The following is a 19,473-nucleotide window of genomic DNA, read 5'->3' on the forward strand; positions in this document are numbered from 1 at the left end:
TTGTCCACTACCGGGTCCGGATTCAGCGTCCCGAACTAGAATTGTGGGGCCTTGCGTTCAGTTTCAGAACAGCTGGGACGCTGTACAGTGGTGAGGAGAGACGCTCGCTGGCGTCCCAAGGGCCCGAAGAACAAAAAGGTGTTTTGCTCGTCCAGCAGCCTGAATCTTAATTTAGTTCTGTGGGTCCACTTTCCGTACTTTTTTCTCCTCTTTTAAATCTCTTCTAAAAACTCCTTTCTATAGACTAGTGTTTAATTGAAACTTCCCTTTTGTTTTACTTGGTTTTATTCCATTTAAATATTTTTAACAAAATTATGCCAGTTTTATCTTTTATATGTTTTAGCCACCTCGGCATTGTGGTGTCTTGTGGCCAATAACCTTCGTCTGTCACTCCCGTCTGTTTAATGATTGCTTGTCTCCTTTACCTCGCCTGACCTTTTTGTGTTTTTACTGTAAAGCACTTTGTGCAGCAACTGTTCTGAAAAGTGCTATATAAATAAAATTATTATTATTACATAAGAAGCACAAACTGTGGAACAGGGTGTGTGAACGTGAGGATGTGCATCACACAGAATATGTGTCAATCAAAACGGGGATGCTAAGTTAAATTTTTATGCTGATGACAGTCATCTATTGTTCTGCACCGTCATTAAAAGAGGCCCTTTTTAAGCTGCAGGCAGCTTTTTCAGCTGTTCAGGTCAACCTGAAAGACCTGAGGTTAGTGTTAAATGCTGAGAAATCCAAAGTCATGCTGTATTTACTTTCCAGGAAAAGGAAGACTAATCTGACCCTCATCACTCCCCTACAAGGTCACGCCACTGAGGAAGTTACCTCTTATAAATACCTTGGGATCACAATCGATGATACCCTCTCCTTTAAGCCTCATTGAGCAGCTGGTGAGAAAGCTTAAATTGAAATTGGGTTATTATTTCAGAAATAGATGGTGCTTCTCCTTCCAGACTAAAAAATGCCTTGTTGAAGCAACGTTCATGTCCATGTTGGACTATGGGGACATTGTTTATATGAATGCTTCTTCTCAGTGTCTTCACTCACTGGACACCGTATACCATGGTGCACTGAGATTTATTACTGCCAGCTCTCACACATCATTGTTCACTTTACGCTTTGGATGGCCGGCTCTCTCTTTACACAGACACATTCACTGGCTTGGTTTTATCTACAAGGCAATTCTACCTTTGTAGTTATGTGACCCAGAAACCCAGATATAACTACAGTCTGCCGTCCAAAGACTAGTTTTTACTCACGGTTCTGACTGTCCATACGGAACTGGGCAAAAAAGCCTTCATGTGCTCTGCTCCATGTTCATGGAATGTTTTACAGAACGACCGTAAACTCACAGAGCTGGTCTCACTGGGAGAGTTTAGAGCCTTTTACAGCATCTGGAAACAAAAAATGTATCTTGTTCTTGTTTTAACTAACATATTCTTAACTATTTGATGGTTTTTAGAGTTTTCTCTTTCATATGCTCTTACTCTGTGTCTGTACTTTTTATTGTTTTTCATGTACTTGTCTCTTTGCTATTTATTTGTTGTAGTATTTTTGACACTGTAAATTTATTTTATGTACTGATACCAGGACACACTTGTAAAAGAGATTGTTAATCTCAATGTGGTTCTCCTGACTAAATAAAGGATAATGAAAAATGAAAATAATAAATATGCAAATGACACGCTGAAATGCAGCTACTGTGCGTGCGTGTGCGCCGTGGTCAAGGTAAATAGTTACACCTTTGTCATCTGTCCATACGAGTGTCTGTGTTCTCTCATTGTTAATGTATATAGCGGATTGTTCTCTGCTGCATGTCTGTGTGGTTTCATCACCAAAACAACCAACAGCGCCTGGCATGCTAACAACATCGTTTTCAGAGTTTCAGCCGTTTCCATGGAAACAGAAATCGTTTTCAAAACGTTTCCATGTGAGCAGAAATTTTTTCTGAAAAACAAAAACGTAAAATCGATGCCCTTTTCACTTGAAACGTTGTCGTGCAAATGTGTCCTTGGGGGGATGTCCAGTCTGGTGTTCACACTCATAATGATTTGTAATCAAACCCACATTCGCATGGAGAGATTAAAAAACCGTAGCAGGTAAATGTCACTAGGCAGCTGCGTTAATCAGATTTTTGCTTTAATGTCACTCTAATTGAATTAATGGCCTGTTGTAAATGGAGAAATATGGGTTGGGAGTGATGTTTTGCTCCTTCCTCCCACCGGCTGCCACCAGTCATCATCTTCCCGTGACCAATCAGATGGAGACACACCTGCATGGCGCCTGACCCCCTCCGCTCCCTCTGCCCCGCGGGCGCCGCCCGCCTCGCGCTGATTGGCATGTTGTCGGTGCCTCCGAGGCAGCCGGTCTCAGACCTGCGGCTGACACATTCGATTTCTGCACGCTGACAAGATTTAATTGAAGCACACACTTTCTCCCACCCCCATGGGGACCGGACCGGGTTTGTTAGGATTCAGTGGCCGCCCGTGTGTGTCGATCACCGCCCGCCACTCTCCCGGAGTTCATATTTGAATGAATAACACGCAGGCCGATGTTCAACACAGACATTGATCGACTCACACTGCTTGCTGCACACTTTGCGTGTCCCTCCATCAGCATGAAAACACAACCCCCCCCCCCAGTGATTAACGCCTCTGCAGGGGTCCCCCTGGTCTCTGTGATGATAATGCACCAGGCGATGGCTGTAACCCGTCACCAGAGCACATGTGAGCAGCTGTTAACTGCTGGATGTGCAGAAAGTAATGAAATTACAGGTGTGTGCGAAGCAGGGGGAGCATGTCGGAGGCATTGCCCACATGAGCAATGAGCTCTTTGTGCAGGAGAACGTCTGAAGGTCTTCATATTGTGAAACATTGCGCTGATGTAATCTAACCTAATTTGTTTATTTTCTGGTGAATTACCATATCATTTTATTACATTTATACAATGTATTCTATTTACACAGTAATTTTCAACAAGCTCATCAAAGCAGAATCCATTACAGCCCATAAAAATTCCACATCCTCCTTTATAGTCTACATTACCATACAGTTGCTTTGCATTTTGTCTGTTGCTCCATTTCAATTTCCGCGGGTTAAGACAAGGGACTTTATGATGCACCTTAGGACCGGTTTACACAACGTTTCATTTAAAAACACAATATGGAGAGCCATCTGAGCATTTATCAGATATCCTTGATTCCACCTGAAGCTCTTTGTCCTCATTAGTAAGACAATTCAATGAACTACTTGAACAACTCATAATGGGTTTTCCACTGTGAGTGCCATTTTTGGCATACCAGTATGAGATCAAACCTTACTAGTAAACTGCTGTGCTGCACAACTAACACTACTAGTCCCAACTAGTAGACATGTGTCACTCACTGGTAGCCTCCTGAACCCTAAAAGTAGCGCCAAAATACCCCCTAGTAGCACTCGTAAGGCATTCTGGTGCACACTTGTGCTACTAGTCGGTATTTTAGTGCTGTAGGTTACTACTGAACGACATCCCTACTTGTTGGGCTTAGTAGTGTTACAGGTGCAGCACAGCAGTTTACTGTAACTACGATGTAGTTAGTTTGTAAAGTGGGTCACAAGTTGCCGCTGTTGGTTGTTTTTGTGATGAAACCACACACACATACAGCAGAGAGCAATGGACTCTAAACATCAACAACGGGAAAACATTCTGGTGGACACACAACCGAGTTGGATTGTTATTATGGTGACTGTCAAAATAAAAGTACCAAGTCCCAGGAGAAGATGGACTGGGAGTCATGACACCACGGAGGAAAACATTGTTCTGATTGTCTCTACTGAGCATGTGCAGAACGACTGTCTACTACAGCCGTGGTGCACATGCGCAGTAGCATTCAGAATATTTGTGAAAGAGATAGAGCGTTTGTTTTGTATATTTGTGCGATCTGTTTTGAGAGGAACTGAGAGGTGAGGAAATGCAATTGTCACTGTATAACATATGATAGAAAATGATAAGAATGGTGGTTTTGGAAGAGTTTGTACCCGGATACCAGCTAACTACTGACAGTCCTCAATCACATTCATTTTGAAAGCTGAACCCAAACATCACCTTTGTGACACGAGATCTGTGGGTGGCGAGGGGTGAACATCTCACTTTCATCTTGGACTATAAGAAGAGCAACAAATGATATAATCGTTATCTATATTTGTTGTTCTTGTGTGTATGTGTGCAGCTGTAAACAGAGGCTGTACGTGGAGAAGCTGCCCAACACCAGCATCATCATCCCGTTCCACAATGAGGGCTGGTCGTCTCTGCTGAGGACCGTGCACAGCGTGCTCAACAGATCTCCTCCGCAGCTCATCGCCGAGATCATCCTGGTGGACGACTTCAGCGACAAAGGTACAGAGCACACATTGCCAGAGATCCATTAAAAAAACTGACTGAGCCTAAGATCTCCAACCCCAACAAATGAATTTCAATGAATATGAGTTCTTGACTTGCTCACATTTACAATAATTTCCTTTAATTTCTCTGTTCACGAGAAATTAGCTCAGTACAAACATGGTGATAGTGGATTAGAGTCAGACTGCAGGATTTTGCAGTACAATGCTTCTAAGTGGTTCCGCTAGCAGAGCACACGAAGTGTTGAGATTTTACCCGACAGGGTTTTGTAGCACGGTGCCGTCATCGTCACTGCTGGCTTCCGACTTTGAACCTGCAGGCTTGACGGGGTGTTTACAGTCTGCATGTTCTTCTTGTACCTGAGTGGGTTTCTGCACACAATCCAAGGGAATGCTGTTTTGTGCAGAGAAGATGGTGTAGGAGACGTGTGTCAAACATGAGGCCCGTGGGCCAAAACCGGCCTGCAAGAAGCTCCAATTAAAATTGGCTATATGTTGAAAGTAAAGTGATATTCAGTCATAATTGTTTGGCATTTTGAATATACAGACATTTTCATCACGCACTCTCTACCAGCTTCTATCAAAGCATTTGGCGCGCCACAGAGCGCAAGGGGAAGTACAGAATTTTTGCACACCTAGACAACATACTATAGACAACACAGTGCAGGAAGCTAGCTTTTAGCTCACCGCTACATTCTGCTGGCTTGCACTCGAAGCTAAAACTCAGACATACTGCCAATCTTGTGCCAAACGGCTCATTGTGACCGGAAAATAAACACGACCAACGAGTTTCACGGGGTTCCGACAGATCCTTTTATGCCCACTTGCTTTATGGCGGGGAACTTCTCTGCGGGTCATACAACCTCAATGCAAAACCTCCAGGGTGAAGGGACTGTGCAGACGCTACGCACTCCCCCGCGGGTACTGTAGACCCGGTGGTACACTGAGGCTTTAAGGCGACAGGTAATCGTAACATCCTTTTTTTTAAGATGACCAATTTCTGTACCACTCACATGATGGTACTACAACACTTTAGTTGCTGTATTATACCAAAATAGTCAAATAAACATGATATTTCTGGTCAAATATAGGAATTTACTGTGTCTGAGTCACTGTAACAGATCAGATGAATCGTGTTCTTAAATATAAAGGATTGAATCACCTCTTCAAACGCCAAACTGGAGTCTTTGTTGGTGGATTGAGAAGGCAGCCGACGTTTCTCTACTGAGACAAGCTGCAGAAGGAAGATATTTAGACTTCTTCATGATGTTTTTGATAAATCTTAGCAAACTGAACTGCTGCTATGTGCACCACACAGTGTAGTTTTCTCTGCGTGCTGGGTTTCTGTGTGTGTGTGTGTGCGTGTGTGTGTGTGTGTGTGTGTGTGTACATCTGTGGGCTGGTTCTAAACCCCCCCTCTTCATGACGCCTTTTCAAAAGTGTTTAACTTCTTGTTAATTAGTGCTTTCTGTCACAGTCCGCTGTTGAAGGATGTGTTTACGTCTTGTCACCACAGTAATGAGATGTTCCGCCGCCTCGGATCCGTTCAGAGGTTAACACCCATCAAAGCTCCGCGAGACAGACTCCTTCACCCCGCTGGTGAAGAAATGCTGCGGCAAGTTGTACTACAGTCACTGTGGGCACTTTAAGAAATACTTTATGTTCCTTGACAAATGTGTCGTGTACATGTTGAGCTGACTTTTTTAAAACATCTGTTCACAATCACGTAATGTAGATTTTAAGCAAACAACGAAGCGTTTGACTTGATCAAACAGCACATTTCTGACTGTGTTGTAAGACAAGAAGCCAAATCTACACGACAGTATGAAGAAAAAAATAAAGAAAAAGAATGTATGTTGTACCCAGAGTAAACCTGTATTAGGGCCCGTTTATATTTTCAAGTGAACATTGAAATCTTTTGTTGGGTTTGAAGTGTTTATTTACACGACAACGGAGCTCGGAGTCTCTGACAATGCAAAATGTTTGGAAAATGCTCCAACACGTCTCCATGGAAATGTAGAAAAACGCAACTTGACTGAAACGCTGCGATTGTGCATGCGCACCACGCCCCTAGTCAATAGTTGTTCCGCACATTTTCAGTTAATGGACAATAACAAAAATATGGTGAGACCACTACTCTTACTACTACGTACTACTCTCTCACTAAATCACCATTCGAAAATACAATCGTAAGTGCTTCTTTATGCAATTCAATTCAACTTTATATAGCAATGAATAAAACACAGTCATTTCGAGCTGCTTTTAACAGCAAACCAAGCAATCCTCCATTTAATTTGACGAACAAAGACCAAAAGACATATAGCTTTGATCCCGCTCTTCTACAGCCACGTGTCGATACGAGTGGGGGCTAAAGATCAGCTCAGATGTGTGGAAATAGCCTTCAACCTGGGATGGCTCCTCCCCCCGCTGTCATCCGGATTGATGGGGAAACATTAAAGCAGCAGCAGGAGAGGGTTTTTAACCTCCGCAGACCGTCTGCTCTCGCGTTCCCTCTAACCACCAGTGTCATGTGAGAAGAAATTGCTTCTGCCTGTAATTAAAAACTCAGAAGACACGGGGACAAAGTGTACCTCAATCGGCGATTCAGTCCAGGAGAATCAGACCCGCACGAATCAATGAGCAGCTTTCAGCCTTCGCATCGTAAATCAGGCATCGGGCGAGTCTCGTGAAAGAACGTGAGAAATGTCATTCAGATGTACAAGCTGCTGTATAATTTCTGCTCAGCGTGTTCATTTGGCAAGACGGGAAGCCATCTTCTTTGGAAGGCGAATGAATGGACCAGTGCAGCATCAAGAAGGCCTGTGTGTCTGTAGCTGTGCATTAATGGTGTGCCACACTCAATGACATGAGGAAAACAATTAGGGAAGCTGAGAGCAGTGTCAAGTATTGAGTCTGCATGGAGTACTCTGAAAAGGATCTCTGATACAACCTGGCAAAATTAGACTTAGTGGCATTTAATAAGTACTCGCATCGATACTCGGGATCGGCAAGTCGCTAAAGCTGAGTACTCGTACTTGTCCTTTACTTGTATTTGTCCTTTAAAAAAGTAGTATCGGTGCATCCCTAACAACAAGTGTACGATACCACAAAGCAAACATACTGACTAAAACAACTTGAAGTGAAAACTAGAAACCACAATCATAAGTTGAAAGACGGCGCTCTCGAATGGGGAAAGTGAGACACCCACACGTTTCTCTTTGTTGAGAGTAGAAATGAAAGACGATGATTGCATTTGAGCAGCTTGGGATTTAATTCCCATTCATAAAACAGAATCAATCTGCATGAGTCATTAGCGGCCTGACGCAGCCTGACAAAAGGTGTAACACACACATAGGTACACACACACACACACACACACACACACACACACACACACACACACACACACACACACACACACACACACACACACACACACACACACACACACACACACACACACACACACTGCTGACGCCGACTCTTGCTAAACAGCCACACAGCCTACAGTCTTACTAACTAATGCCCTCCATAACACTTCATTATGCACCAGAAATTGCTTGTAACTGTTAACCTGAGGCAAATTAAGGTTTTTCTTCTCCTTCATTTTTTTTTCTTTTCTGATGTTGCAAAGTTTGCCTGTAAGGTAAACTCATTGAGATTACACGTGTTGTAATTATAGAAATAACCTGGATCCCCGAAGTCTTGCAGGCTCCTCTTTCACATACACACGATACACATACACATACATATTATTTTTAATTGACTTCTTTTTACAAAACTGGATTTGACTTTGAATTGAATTTGGATTTATAACGTGTTGCTCTCTCCTGCATGTGTGGTTTCAATACAAAACAAACAACGGCACCTACTACTGGCCCAGTATTGTTGTCATTGTTTCAGCCGTTTCCGCGGAAACGGACATCGTTTTCAAAAGGTTGCCGTGTAAACGAAAAACATTTCTGAAACAAAAACGATACGTTTCCCCTTGAAACGTTGTGTAAACAGAGCCTGATTTATAAAGTTGTATAAATCTCTCCATTCATAATGAGATTTGAAGGTTCCAACTCTCGACATAAGCAATAGAAATAGCCACAAACTGTATGATTGTATCTGAGGCCCCGCCCACACGACAACATCGTTTCACCTAACAACATTGTTTTTAGCTGATCATCCACACAGCGCGGCGTTTTAGGAGCCTGAAAATTGTCATTTTGAAAACCGGTTCCAATGTGGAGAAATGTGAAAATGGCTTTGAGGTGTGGACGGGTCAGGTGCACACCTCTGCCCGATAACCCCACGGCCCCATGTCACTTAACAACAACAAAAATGGCGGCTGCCTGCTCCGGCTCGAGCTGCAGAAGTTACTGATGCTAGTCGCTTTAATAAGGCCGGATATTAGATTTGTCGATTTCTCCGTTTCTGCACACTCCTTGTCTTCTTCTTCGTTTTTGGTGTATTTCTGTGGCAGCTTCACAGCGCCACCTATTGGCCCGGCATATGCACTACATCATTTTAAGTAGTTTTCTGGGTGTCACATGGACACAGATGTTTCCTGTGGAGAAGGAAAACCTTTTGAAGACGACGGGGGAGTAAAAAGATCGTTAAAGCAGTGTTTTCAAAACGTGATGGATCCCCAGAACACAACAGATGTTTTAGGTTTTCATTGAAAATATTGTCGTGAAAACTGGGCCTCAACTCAGTATATATATAGAAACTAATTCTTTCTATATTTGTGCACATTTGGCTCTTGTCTGACATCCAGGTAACTTCTCAAACTATAAACCAGTCTCATCGGACTCACTTTTAATAGCACCAAGCCGTCCACATCATCCATGTTTGTAGTGGTTGAGCTTGCGGCCGGGTCGCTGTGTGAATTGGAACGCCGCTGCTCAGTCTCCGCCCGGCCAGAGCCGTCAGCTCCACTCTGACATTTCAGTTGGCCTGTTTTCACCACAGTGCTTTTAACCTTCAACCTGTTGCGCTTTAATGAAATTCGGCAATTCAAAGCTTTCATATCGGAAATATTTAAAATAACATTTTTCAGTCGCTTTTATATTGCTTTCTTTCTGTTTTTAAAACCTTCTTTTAACCTCGACCCTGACCATCGCTCTAATATAATATAATCTTCAGTCTACTTTCTGATTTATTCTAATGTGATTATTTTGTCATTCTCCGCCGCACTGATTAAAGCCATAAAGAGCCTCCCGCAGCTTTCCCTCTGCTCTGTGAAGACCGTCACGCTGAGTAAACGGCTGAATACGTCTCTTGCAGTTCGGTATTTGCGCTTGAGTGTGAGCGATGAACGCTGCCGGCGGAGCTCTAGTCATTTCACAGATTTGTGGCCACGCAGAGCGGAGAAAGTAGCTGCAACTCGTCACCGACGGAAAGAGAAAAAGAACCGAATTCTGAGGGAGAAAAAGAATCTGTGAGTCGACACGGAGAAGGAGTTTTTGTAATCTTGTGTGCAGATGAAACCGTGTGAGGAGACGCTTTTGTTCCATCTGTTAGGGAAAAAAAATTGTTGAGGTTTAATAAGCACAGATGCTCGTCACCACTGAGACTCATGTTGTCGTACACCACTACTAGTTTTAACCCCGAGTGTCCCGTTCAGTGATTTAACCCTGACCCCATCTTTGGATCCTTTTAAAGATGGTGGACACTAGAAATGGTCCTGATTGTGTGCAGTTGGTGATGGTTGTGGCTTTTAAACTGTACAACATGTGACACTGGAGCAAAGCTCAGTTGGAGAAACTGCAAACATCCAATCTTGATCGTGTCACTACTGGACTGACTTGATTTATTCAGATGTTTTAGCTGCAAAATGGGTGAAAACTGTACAGAGAGTTAGTGCTTTTGCTCGTCTAGAACAACTTCTTTACTATTATGTTAGTGTGTTTTTGAATCTGGTCTGTGATTGGACAGCTTCTCTGTGAACGTCCTGTGTATTATGCATGGCGAATGCTGTGGCTCCGTTTACATGGCAACATATTGTTTTTTTTTAACCATTTTCGTTTCAGAAAGCTTTTGCTTCTACACAAAACAATGTAGTTAACATGGCCACGACTTGGCGCTGTTGTTTGTTTTTGTAATGGAATCACAGACACATGCACCCAGAGAAGAATACACTATAAACATTAACAATGGGGAAATATGGACGGGGAGGCATGACATTGTTATTGTCCATCCACTGAGCATGTGCACAACAAGTAGTTACTTCAGCCGTGGTATGCATGCAGAGAAGCAATATTTTCCAAAAGTTGCATTGTATTTATTTATTTATTTTTTCTCTTTGTTTTAACAATCACAAACTGCTAAATAAAAATACAATGGGGCATCTCCAGTATGCATGTTGGATTAGACCATTTAGTTGTTGGTGTCACGTTCCATTTCTTCCAGTTTCTCTCAAATGAGTGTCACTTGAGTTTTAACTAATGAGTCATCTTTTCCATTGTGTAAATTTCCTTGATGATTTTGAACCATTGCTCCATGCTTGTTGTTTCCACCTTGTGCCAGTTCCTGGCCATGGCCTTTTTACTGGCAATAAGTACAATTTTCACCAGATATTTGTCGTCTTTCCGCACGGATTCGTCAGGTTTTCCCAGATAAATGACCACACAGTTGTTTGGTATGTCGTAGGTCAATATATTATTAATAGTTGTATTTACAATATTCCAAAAGGGTTTTATTTCAGAACAGCACCAGAAAATATGCGAATGATGTCCATCTTGATCACCACAGAGTCTCCAGCATGGCGGTTGGGTTTTTAATTGTCTGCTCTTAATTTGGGGTGTTGTGAAGAATCGCGTCAGATTCTTCCAACCAAATTCCCTCCATATCTGTGAGCTGGTGGTAGAACATTGTTTCAGGCACATTTTATACCAATATTCATCTGAAATGTCGATCTTTAACGCTGATTCCCATTTGTTTTTAAGGTAAAGTGTTGAGATTTCTCTCTTCTCCTCGAAGGCTTTATAAAAAGCTAAGATGACCCGAGATTTACCCGGGATGATGCCATTCAATTCAATTTTAGGATTAATTGTTGTCTCTTTTATAATGCAATCCCAAATTTGTAAATATCTGAAAAAAACTTGTTGATGTAATCCAAATTTCTCTTCTATTTCTTGAAAGCTCATACACTTCCCTTGTTTACAGATTGCACCGAGAGCAGTGATGCCTTTCTCGGTCCATTGTTTAAACCTCGAGTCATTCAGACCTGGTAAAAACTTTGGATCAAAAGTTGCATTTTCAATGACCTGGAGCACCGTTGTTGTATAAACAGAACCCAGAAACAATGGGAGTTTTCGGGGGTTCACCACATTCATGCGACATTATATACTGTATTTCTTCACGACTATTGATGAGATCTCAAAGGCATAAAAGTTTTGAGTGCAGGATATAAACAAATATCAATTGTGTTTTCCATCAACCTTATTTGACTTTTACAGGATAGAAATGACAATTGGCCACATTCACACCGTTAAAATGGGCTCTCATGACCACCTCATGAGTCTCCCGGCACATAAACAGCGCCAGCCCAGCAAGTCGAGGCGGAAAACTTTGTTTGGGTTCCTGACAGGATTTAATGGTGCAGGGGGAAGGTATTATCCATTCATCTCACACAGAGGTGTCACCGTGGGGTTTCAAAGAGGCCAGCTGAGTTGCCAAGAAGTCGGTTTGCTATTGTGGTGAATCTAGTCACGACTTTCCTCTGAAAGCTGCGCAGCCATGGGGTATTCATAATGTGGAAATAACGTTACAAAAAAAAAACAAAAACCAAAAAAACCCCTGTGCTTAGCTTCTGTAGTTTCTTTCTTTCTTATTGTACTCTGCTACTAGCTCACACTCACAGACACACACTGTGCACCTGCATGCTGGAAAGAATCAGATAACGGTTGTCAGAATAGAAAATACCTTTGAAAAATCTATTCCAGTGTTCCAGCTAAGAAAGTTCTGCCGTTATAGGCAGAAGTACACAGGGGAAATACAGAAACATGACTCTGATCAGTTTAATGTATCATTTCACTCAAGTTAAAGTACAGATTCCGAAATGTAATCAAGTATACTTTTTTTTTTTACTTTATTCATTCATGAATACCATGCAGGAAAATGCTCTATCATCTGGATGTTAGAGGAGGAAGACGCTCGATAATCTGGATGTTATCTGAAGTCACATCAGTTATTTGCATGCTGTCAGCCTCACTTCACTTCTTTCTTGTTGCTCACTCTCATTTTAATACTTGCAAATGGAAAACTAACCCTCTGGACTTTTCCACATACAAACATAAATGAATGGGATTGTGTGCAATTTCTGTTGTTTTTTATTTAATGTTAAATATATGAGTTATTTCTTAAAAGCCTGTATATATAACATCATTCTCACTGGATTTAGTCCTACTGTCTTACAATGTTCTGTGTTACTTGCAACAAAATAAAAAACTGTGATTTTCCAAGAAAAGGAGGCAAAATACTTGCTTTTATTCACACCAGATCTTCAGTCATTTCAAAACTGATTTTCAAAATAATTCTTCCTCCCTCAAAACAAGCTTTTCATGTAAACCTGGCAAACATTGTTGATAATTTCCCTGAAATAAGCGATTATATGTATTGAAGGGATTTCAGACGCTGTAATGGACTGATCATGGAGTTGCTTCAGTGGAGCTGTTGAGCACTGATTCTTTGGCCTCCGTGAATTGTAAAAACATTTGTTTTAAGCTCGCTGGAGGGACTGCAAACACAAATCCCATGTCCCCTGGTTCTGGTTGTCTCTCCTGTAAATACTCCCTTTTGTCAATAGCATAGATTCTTATCGAGAATGAAAACATTTGTCATGTAATCGCAGCCGGAAACAAAGAGGGCATTTAATTCTGCGGGGCGGGGCGGGGTGTGGAGGCGGGGTTGGGGTGGGGGAGGTGTGTGTGTGTGTGTGTGTGTGTGGGGGGGGTGGGGGGGCACTCTGGCTCGCTGCTCCGTCAGCTACTGCCTTCTGATGGAAACCTGCCATCGGCAGATTGATCATGCAATTACTTCCCCACTTTCTGCTCCCTGAGGGATCAGTTGAGCAAATGGCTGCCGTACTTCATTTCGAAGACGGAGCGACTTCGGCTCGGTTCCTATGCAGAACGACTTTTGATGTGTTTTTAGTTGGAAGTTCAAGGCTTTCAGTCAGTATGGTGAGGGACACAGCAATACCACTTTTTTAAAGGATGAGTATGAGTACTAACCTTTAGCTACTTGCCAATACAGAGCACCGATACGAGTACTTAGTAAATGCCTTATAAGCTAATTCATATGCCATACTCAAACAATACGCGAGGCTATGCGTTTCCTCGTACCACCCCGGCAGAGCCTCAGTATCAACGCTATGCCACCTCTGACTGCTTCACAGTCTACAGGAGGGCAGGAAACACCAACAACCATTTCCACAGAGACGGATTTGAAACGTTTTTAAAAAGGTGTTTTTTTCTCCTCGTTAACTCAGCAACAGTGCCGGAACGCCTGTCGTGTAAACGAAGCCCTCGAAGGGCAAACATGGTCACTGTGCAGCCACTCGTGCTTGCGCAGTAGCAGCGGTTCTGCCGTTTCCATGGAGACGGAATTGGAGCATTTTCTAAAAGTTGTGTTGTCATTGTCTCTGAGATCCGTTGTCGTGTAAATGAAGCCTAGAAGTAAAATGTGGTGTTCCTGTTACCATAATGTATGTTTCGCTGTACATTAAGGAGATGAACATAAGTATCCAGCTGCAAGACTTTAATAGTTCCTATTAAGGGCCTGAAACCGTTTTCCAAAGTCATGAGCTCCACATCCTGTATGTACAGAGCGGAATTTGTTCCTTAACAGAACAACATGGTCACTTGCAGAATTGCTTTCCTTCGCCTGAAGATGAAACCGCGACACCATTGTGCCTGACTGCACCTTATTTACAGACCCTCGTACATTCAGCTTCATAAGTGGCATGTGCGCTGTGAGCCAGTGGAAAGATAGCACGACGTATGTTTACATCCCGGGACAGTTTTATGAATCATTTAGTTGTTTTGGCTGTCTGAGAAAAACTGCTGTCAGCAGCGTGAAGCGACTCTGAACGGCCTTATCGACAGCAGCAGCAGCAGCAGCAGCAGCTCCGCCATCTGCATGGCGATGGTGCAGCGGGGGGGACGAGGCGGCCGCGATGGGGAGATAGCGGATGATTTGTGCGACAGGCAGCGACGGGGGCAAATACAAAAAAAGGGCAAGAGGGAGGCAGCGGTGCAGAAAGACTGAACAAAGTTGGGCGTGTTTATTCATTCAAGTCGGCGCGCGGATGTGTGCATGTGTTTGTGTGTGTGACCGAGGGTGTCGGGAGATAATGAGGTAATGGTGCTCTGTGAAGTGTGACGGGGAGACGAGGGAGAGTGATATGAAGCGGGAGGTTGAGAGCGACACAGACGACAGAGGACAAAGGGAGCTAATTGAGTGTTGCCATTTGGAGATGTCGAGCCGCGAGCGGATCGATTCCGGTGTCTTTCCGAGGAGGAGTGGACCAGATGAGTCATGTTTATTGTGCGAGGAACAGAAGAGATGCTCTGTCGCTTTTTGGTGGGTGCTTTTATTGGCGCTGTAATCAGCTACAACCTGTAACGCTTTAGTCCAAAGCTTCATTTAAAAAGTTACTTGACACGTTCATCCTCACTGACGTGACCTAGAATACCAGCTTTCATCTTGAAGTCAGTGCTGTTATCATCTGCATACATCAGTAACCAGATAAACCTCCTCTTTGAGATCAAGTGTTTGCTTGTTGTTGTTTTTTTATTAGCTGTTAAGAAATGTACTTTGGATATATTTCAACTTTATGTTGTTTCCTTCATCCGCATTTTGGTCTGAATTACAACAAACTCTCGTAGCATTTGTTTTCTTCTGGAGGTAAGTCATGAGTCGGATCAGTCATGAGATGCAAAACAGATGTTTTGACGACACATCGTAGAGATTTAGAATGTAAATCTTTTGAAACACAAATCCAATCTGGTGACAGCTTACTTTCACCAAACAAAAAACTCAAAACTAGTGTATCTCTTTCCAAATCAAAATCTTAATTTAATTCTGTAGTTTTGCCAAAAATGAATAAATGCCTAAAAAGATTTTTGGGGTGTATTTGTGACGTATGTGATGTTCTCCTTGTGCATGCATTTGTTTTATTACTGGTCACTCTAAGGCTCCATTTACACAACATTGCAAGTTTTGGAGATCAGTTTACACGATGGTGGTGCTCGGAACCACTGAAAACACAACTTTAAAAGTTAAACTCCACTTCAACAACAACGCGCTACTGTTCATGCCTACATGCTTGGTAGTTTTATTTTGACAGTCACCGTAATAACAATTCAACTTGGTGGTCTGTCCACTAGAATGTCCGTGTTCTCCTGTTGTTAATGTTTAGAGCTGACTGTTTTGCATGAATGTGTGTGTGGTTTCATTACAAAAACAAACAGCAGCAGCAACTAGTGGCCCAACATGCTAACTACATCATAAAATGCTTTTAATAGAAAGCATCAATTTCAATGTTTCCACCATTTCCATATAGAAGCAAAACCTTTCAGAAACAAAAATGCAAAAACAAATAAAAGGCCTAATTTCCCCTTGTATGTGAATTTGATTGTATGTCTCTCTGTCTTCGCTTTAAAGTGGAATAGGAGATAGATGGGTCAGCGCCATAATCATTCAAAATATGACAAGCAGCCGTTCGTTTAACTCAGAACCTTTGAATTAGTCACTTTCATCCAACAACCCATGTTCTGCAGAAATTCAATGTTAATATTGTCTTAGTGTTAAATGGAAGTAAGAATACTCAGGTCATTGTGTCATTGTCTTACCTTCATCCTATAAGTCAAACATGCATTTATAGGGAAGTAACTGATTTATCAATCTATATCGCTTTATCCTGTTTGCACTAGAGCCAGCAGGTAACTATGGATGAGGGCACACACATTCGCATTCACACCCAGAAGCATTTTATAGTTTCCCATGTATGATTTTGGACTGTCAGAGGAAATCCACACACACACACGCGGAGAACATGCAAAATCGGTTTCCTTTGCATTGTGCAACTCTGCCACGCCACACACAACCACCACACAGCTTTCATAGCTTTCATCACTTTGTAACAGGCTGAATCCTGCTCCTAAAGTCGACATACTCTTCACCTTTCACCCTCTCACACAAAATTAACTGACAGAACATGGAATCACATGTTCTGTCTTGCTCATATCAAATTGTAAAAACTGTGGTTCGTGCTATTCTCAAGCTTGAACTCATTCATTTGTCATGTTATACCGCAAACCTGCCGGCATTCCCTGTCCTCCCGACAGTGCCACCGACGCTGACCCTCAATATGCTCAGTCACTCCCGGGAGAATCATTTATTTAATGATAGCAGCACAAATTCGAGCAGGCGGAGGAAGGAAATTGACGGAATGTGATGGAGTTCACAAGGGCATTGGAATATTTTGCTGAGGGAATAAACAAGCAGCCCTGGTCTTTGGTGGTGTGCCAGAGCGCCCGGGGATTAATCCACCATCTTGGAAACAGAGCTCACTGTGCTGTTTTGGATCCACTGTGCTGCACCACTAATTGAAATTTAAAAAGAAAATCATTAAAGAAGAAGCTGCTGGTGATATTAGGGGTGTAAACATTTGCATGTGCATGTAGAGGGTTTTGCATTAATTCTAAGCCGTCTGATGGAGCTTTCCAAGAGCGGCTTGGGGTTCATTTTTGTTCTCAAAGGTTATGTTGATGTTTTTCTTTTGAGAGTCAGAGGAGTGAAGTCAGATTTAAAATCAATTGCCGTGACAGCTTCAAATTTTCAGATTGAAATCCAGAAGCACTGCTGATCTTTAGCCAGTTGATCTTCACCGGAACCTGCTCCTCAAGAAATTTGCAGTCATGCCGGGGCAATCGTTTTTTGCACATCAAACAAAAAGTCTCAAGTTTTCATTTGATTTTTCAGTTTCCATGTGAGTTGACACCGCAGCGCGCTGATTGCTCGCGGACCTTGAGAGAAACACAAGCTTTCTTGGAGGAACTGAGTTAGCATTGCTAGCACGTTAGCCGATAGCTTATATCGATGCCAACTACCCTGTCAGCTAGCAACATCACTGTGTGAAACACTGAACGGGGGCACACAGATAAACCACTACCTGAGTCATTGTGCTCACACCACTGTTTCTGGACACCTGCCCAACCCAGATAGTAGCCGCGAGCTCCGGAGCAGAGCTAGCAGTGTGCTAGCAGGCGGCTAACGGCAGCTTCCTTGCTGGAGCCCAGAGGAACACTCCCTCCTATCCTGGGAACTGACGGCTCTCCGCGGATCTCCAAAGGAGATCTCCTATGATCTCCATCATGAGGTGCCTCTCCCGTCAGATTTCCGCAGTTTTGGGGGATTCATTTGTCAACCGTTCCGCAAATAGATCCAAAATCGAATCGATTGCTCCTTGGATGATGACAAATCATACCTGAAGATTTCATGCAATTTAAGTTAATAGCTTTTGAAACGTTGGTAAAATACATACATACATACATACATACATACATACATACATACATACATGCAAAACAAACCAATAAATAATGAAATAATGAATGTTATAAAGCAAGTTGGTTGACTTTGCAATGTCAAGCGAGACATCGACACAACATTATGGAAATGATCCAATTATCAACTAAACTGCTTAAAGAGTTTAGTAACAGGCTGGATACCACAGGCCTATAAGGTGATGACTGTTCAGTTCAGACTAACGTTAACCATGGAGTTTCACAGGATTCTGTCTTAGGACCCTTAATTTCCACATATAACCTCTATTGTATTCAGGTGATACACAAATCTATTTATCTATGAAACCAGATGAAGCGTGTCTTAAAGACATAAAAGCCTGGATGAGCTGTAATTTTCTGCTCTTGAACTCAGTTAAAACTGAAGTTGTTATATTTGGCCCAAAACATCTGAGAGACAAATGATCCAAATATAATGGAATGGAATTGAATTGTAAGCACCTACCAATTCCAAGCCGTGTCCAGTGATAAACTGTTAGATATTTCGTAGATCAAAACAAGACACAAACCCGTGTAAATTTTATCTCTGACATCCGACACTGGTGCCGAGTCTGAGGCCAAGCGCTGTCTCGTTCAGCTGCTGAATTCCACTACATGTTTGGCTCTCGGTGAGCAGATTAAAGCAGGCTGTGGAGCTCCAGGACCAGCCACTTCAAATGTAAGTGGCTGAAAGAACCCAGAGAGGTCAGCAGACAGACTGGTGGGATCTCAGGCGTCTGGTGTCTGGTCTCTGCTGAACAAACAGCATCCCGTCCCTCGCTGACCCACCGCGAAATAACCCCAACATCGCCGATATGGCTCAGTCTCCCGTCTCCTCCGCTTCACATTCTAATAAAGACTAATGTGTTTGCCGACATCAGCCCGCTCTCATTAGAGTGATTAATTGCCTCCTTGCTTTCAGTAAACAGTATGAGCTGTATTCCAATTTATTCAGAGAAAATTAACCAATCATAATTAAATGCTCTGCTCTTTCGCTCTCACCTCCTTCCCGTACAAGGTCTGCTCACACGTGGGGTGGCGTGTTCTTTGATTAATTTGGCCGGGCTTCCGGTCATTAGCTGGATGATATGAGCGTCACGTTGTGTGGGTTGAGCATTCGTAGTCAGCCTTGTAATGGTAAGGTTTTAATGGGTTGATTTATTACGGGAGCACAGGGGTGGGACGACGTGCCTTCTCCTCGCGGTTTGAAGCCGACCTCGCAGGGGCCTCCTGCCCTTGCCGCAAAGTCACATTTTACAGCGTGTAGGTCGAGCCGTGCGCAATAAACACAGCGGCGGAAAGTAAAGACGACTGACCTTCACGGGAGTCTGATGGAATCTAGACGGAAGAATGAGAGACCTCATCTTGGACGGATGGAGGGATTTGATGTGGGATTAGTTTTTGATAGAGAGATATAGAGACGGAGAGTCGATTTTTAAAGAGAGCGATGACTCCGCGAAGCTCCGCAAACACTCAAATTGCAGGATTAGGTTGAGCTGTGCGCTGCTTGTTTGCAGGAGTGAACGATAGCT

The 19,473-nt window shown here is 42.8% G+C and overlaps 1 protein-coding gene across 1 annotated transcript in view; it reads left to right on the forward strand.

Moving 5' to 3' along the window:
- LOC308121349 (polypeptide N-acetylgalactosaminyltransferase 10-like) overlaps positions 1–19,473 on the forward strand; it is an 83,792-nt gene that overhangs the window by 33,006 nt on the left and 31,313 nt on the right. The window contains exon 4 of the mRNA XM_080482530.1: positions 4,214–4,380. Within this exon, the coding sequence (XP_080338656.1) occupies positions 4,214–4,380 (167 nt within the window). The remainder of the gene's footprint in view (positions 1–4,213; positions 4,381–19,473) is intronic.

This window comes from Lipophrys pholis (assembly GCF_963383615.2).
Source record: "Lipophrys pholis genome assembly, chromosome: 16".
NCBI classification, from domain to species: Eukaryota; Metazoa; Chordata; class Actinopteri; order Blenniiformes; family Blenniidae; genus Lipophrys; species Lipophrys pholis.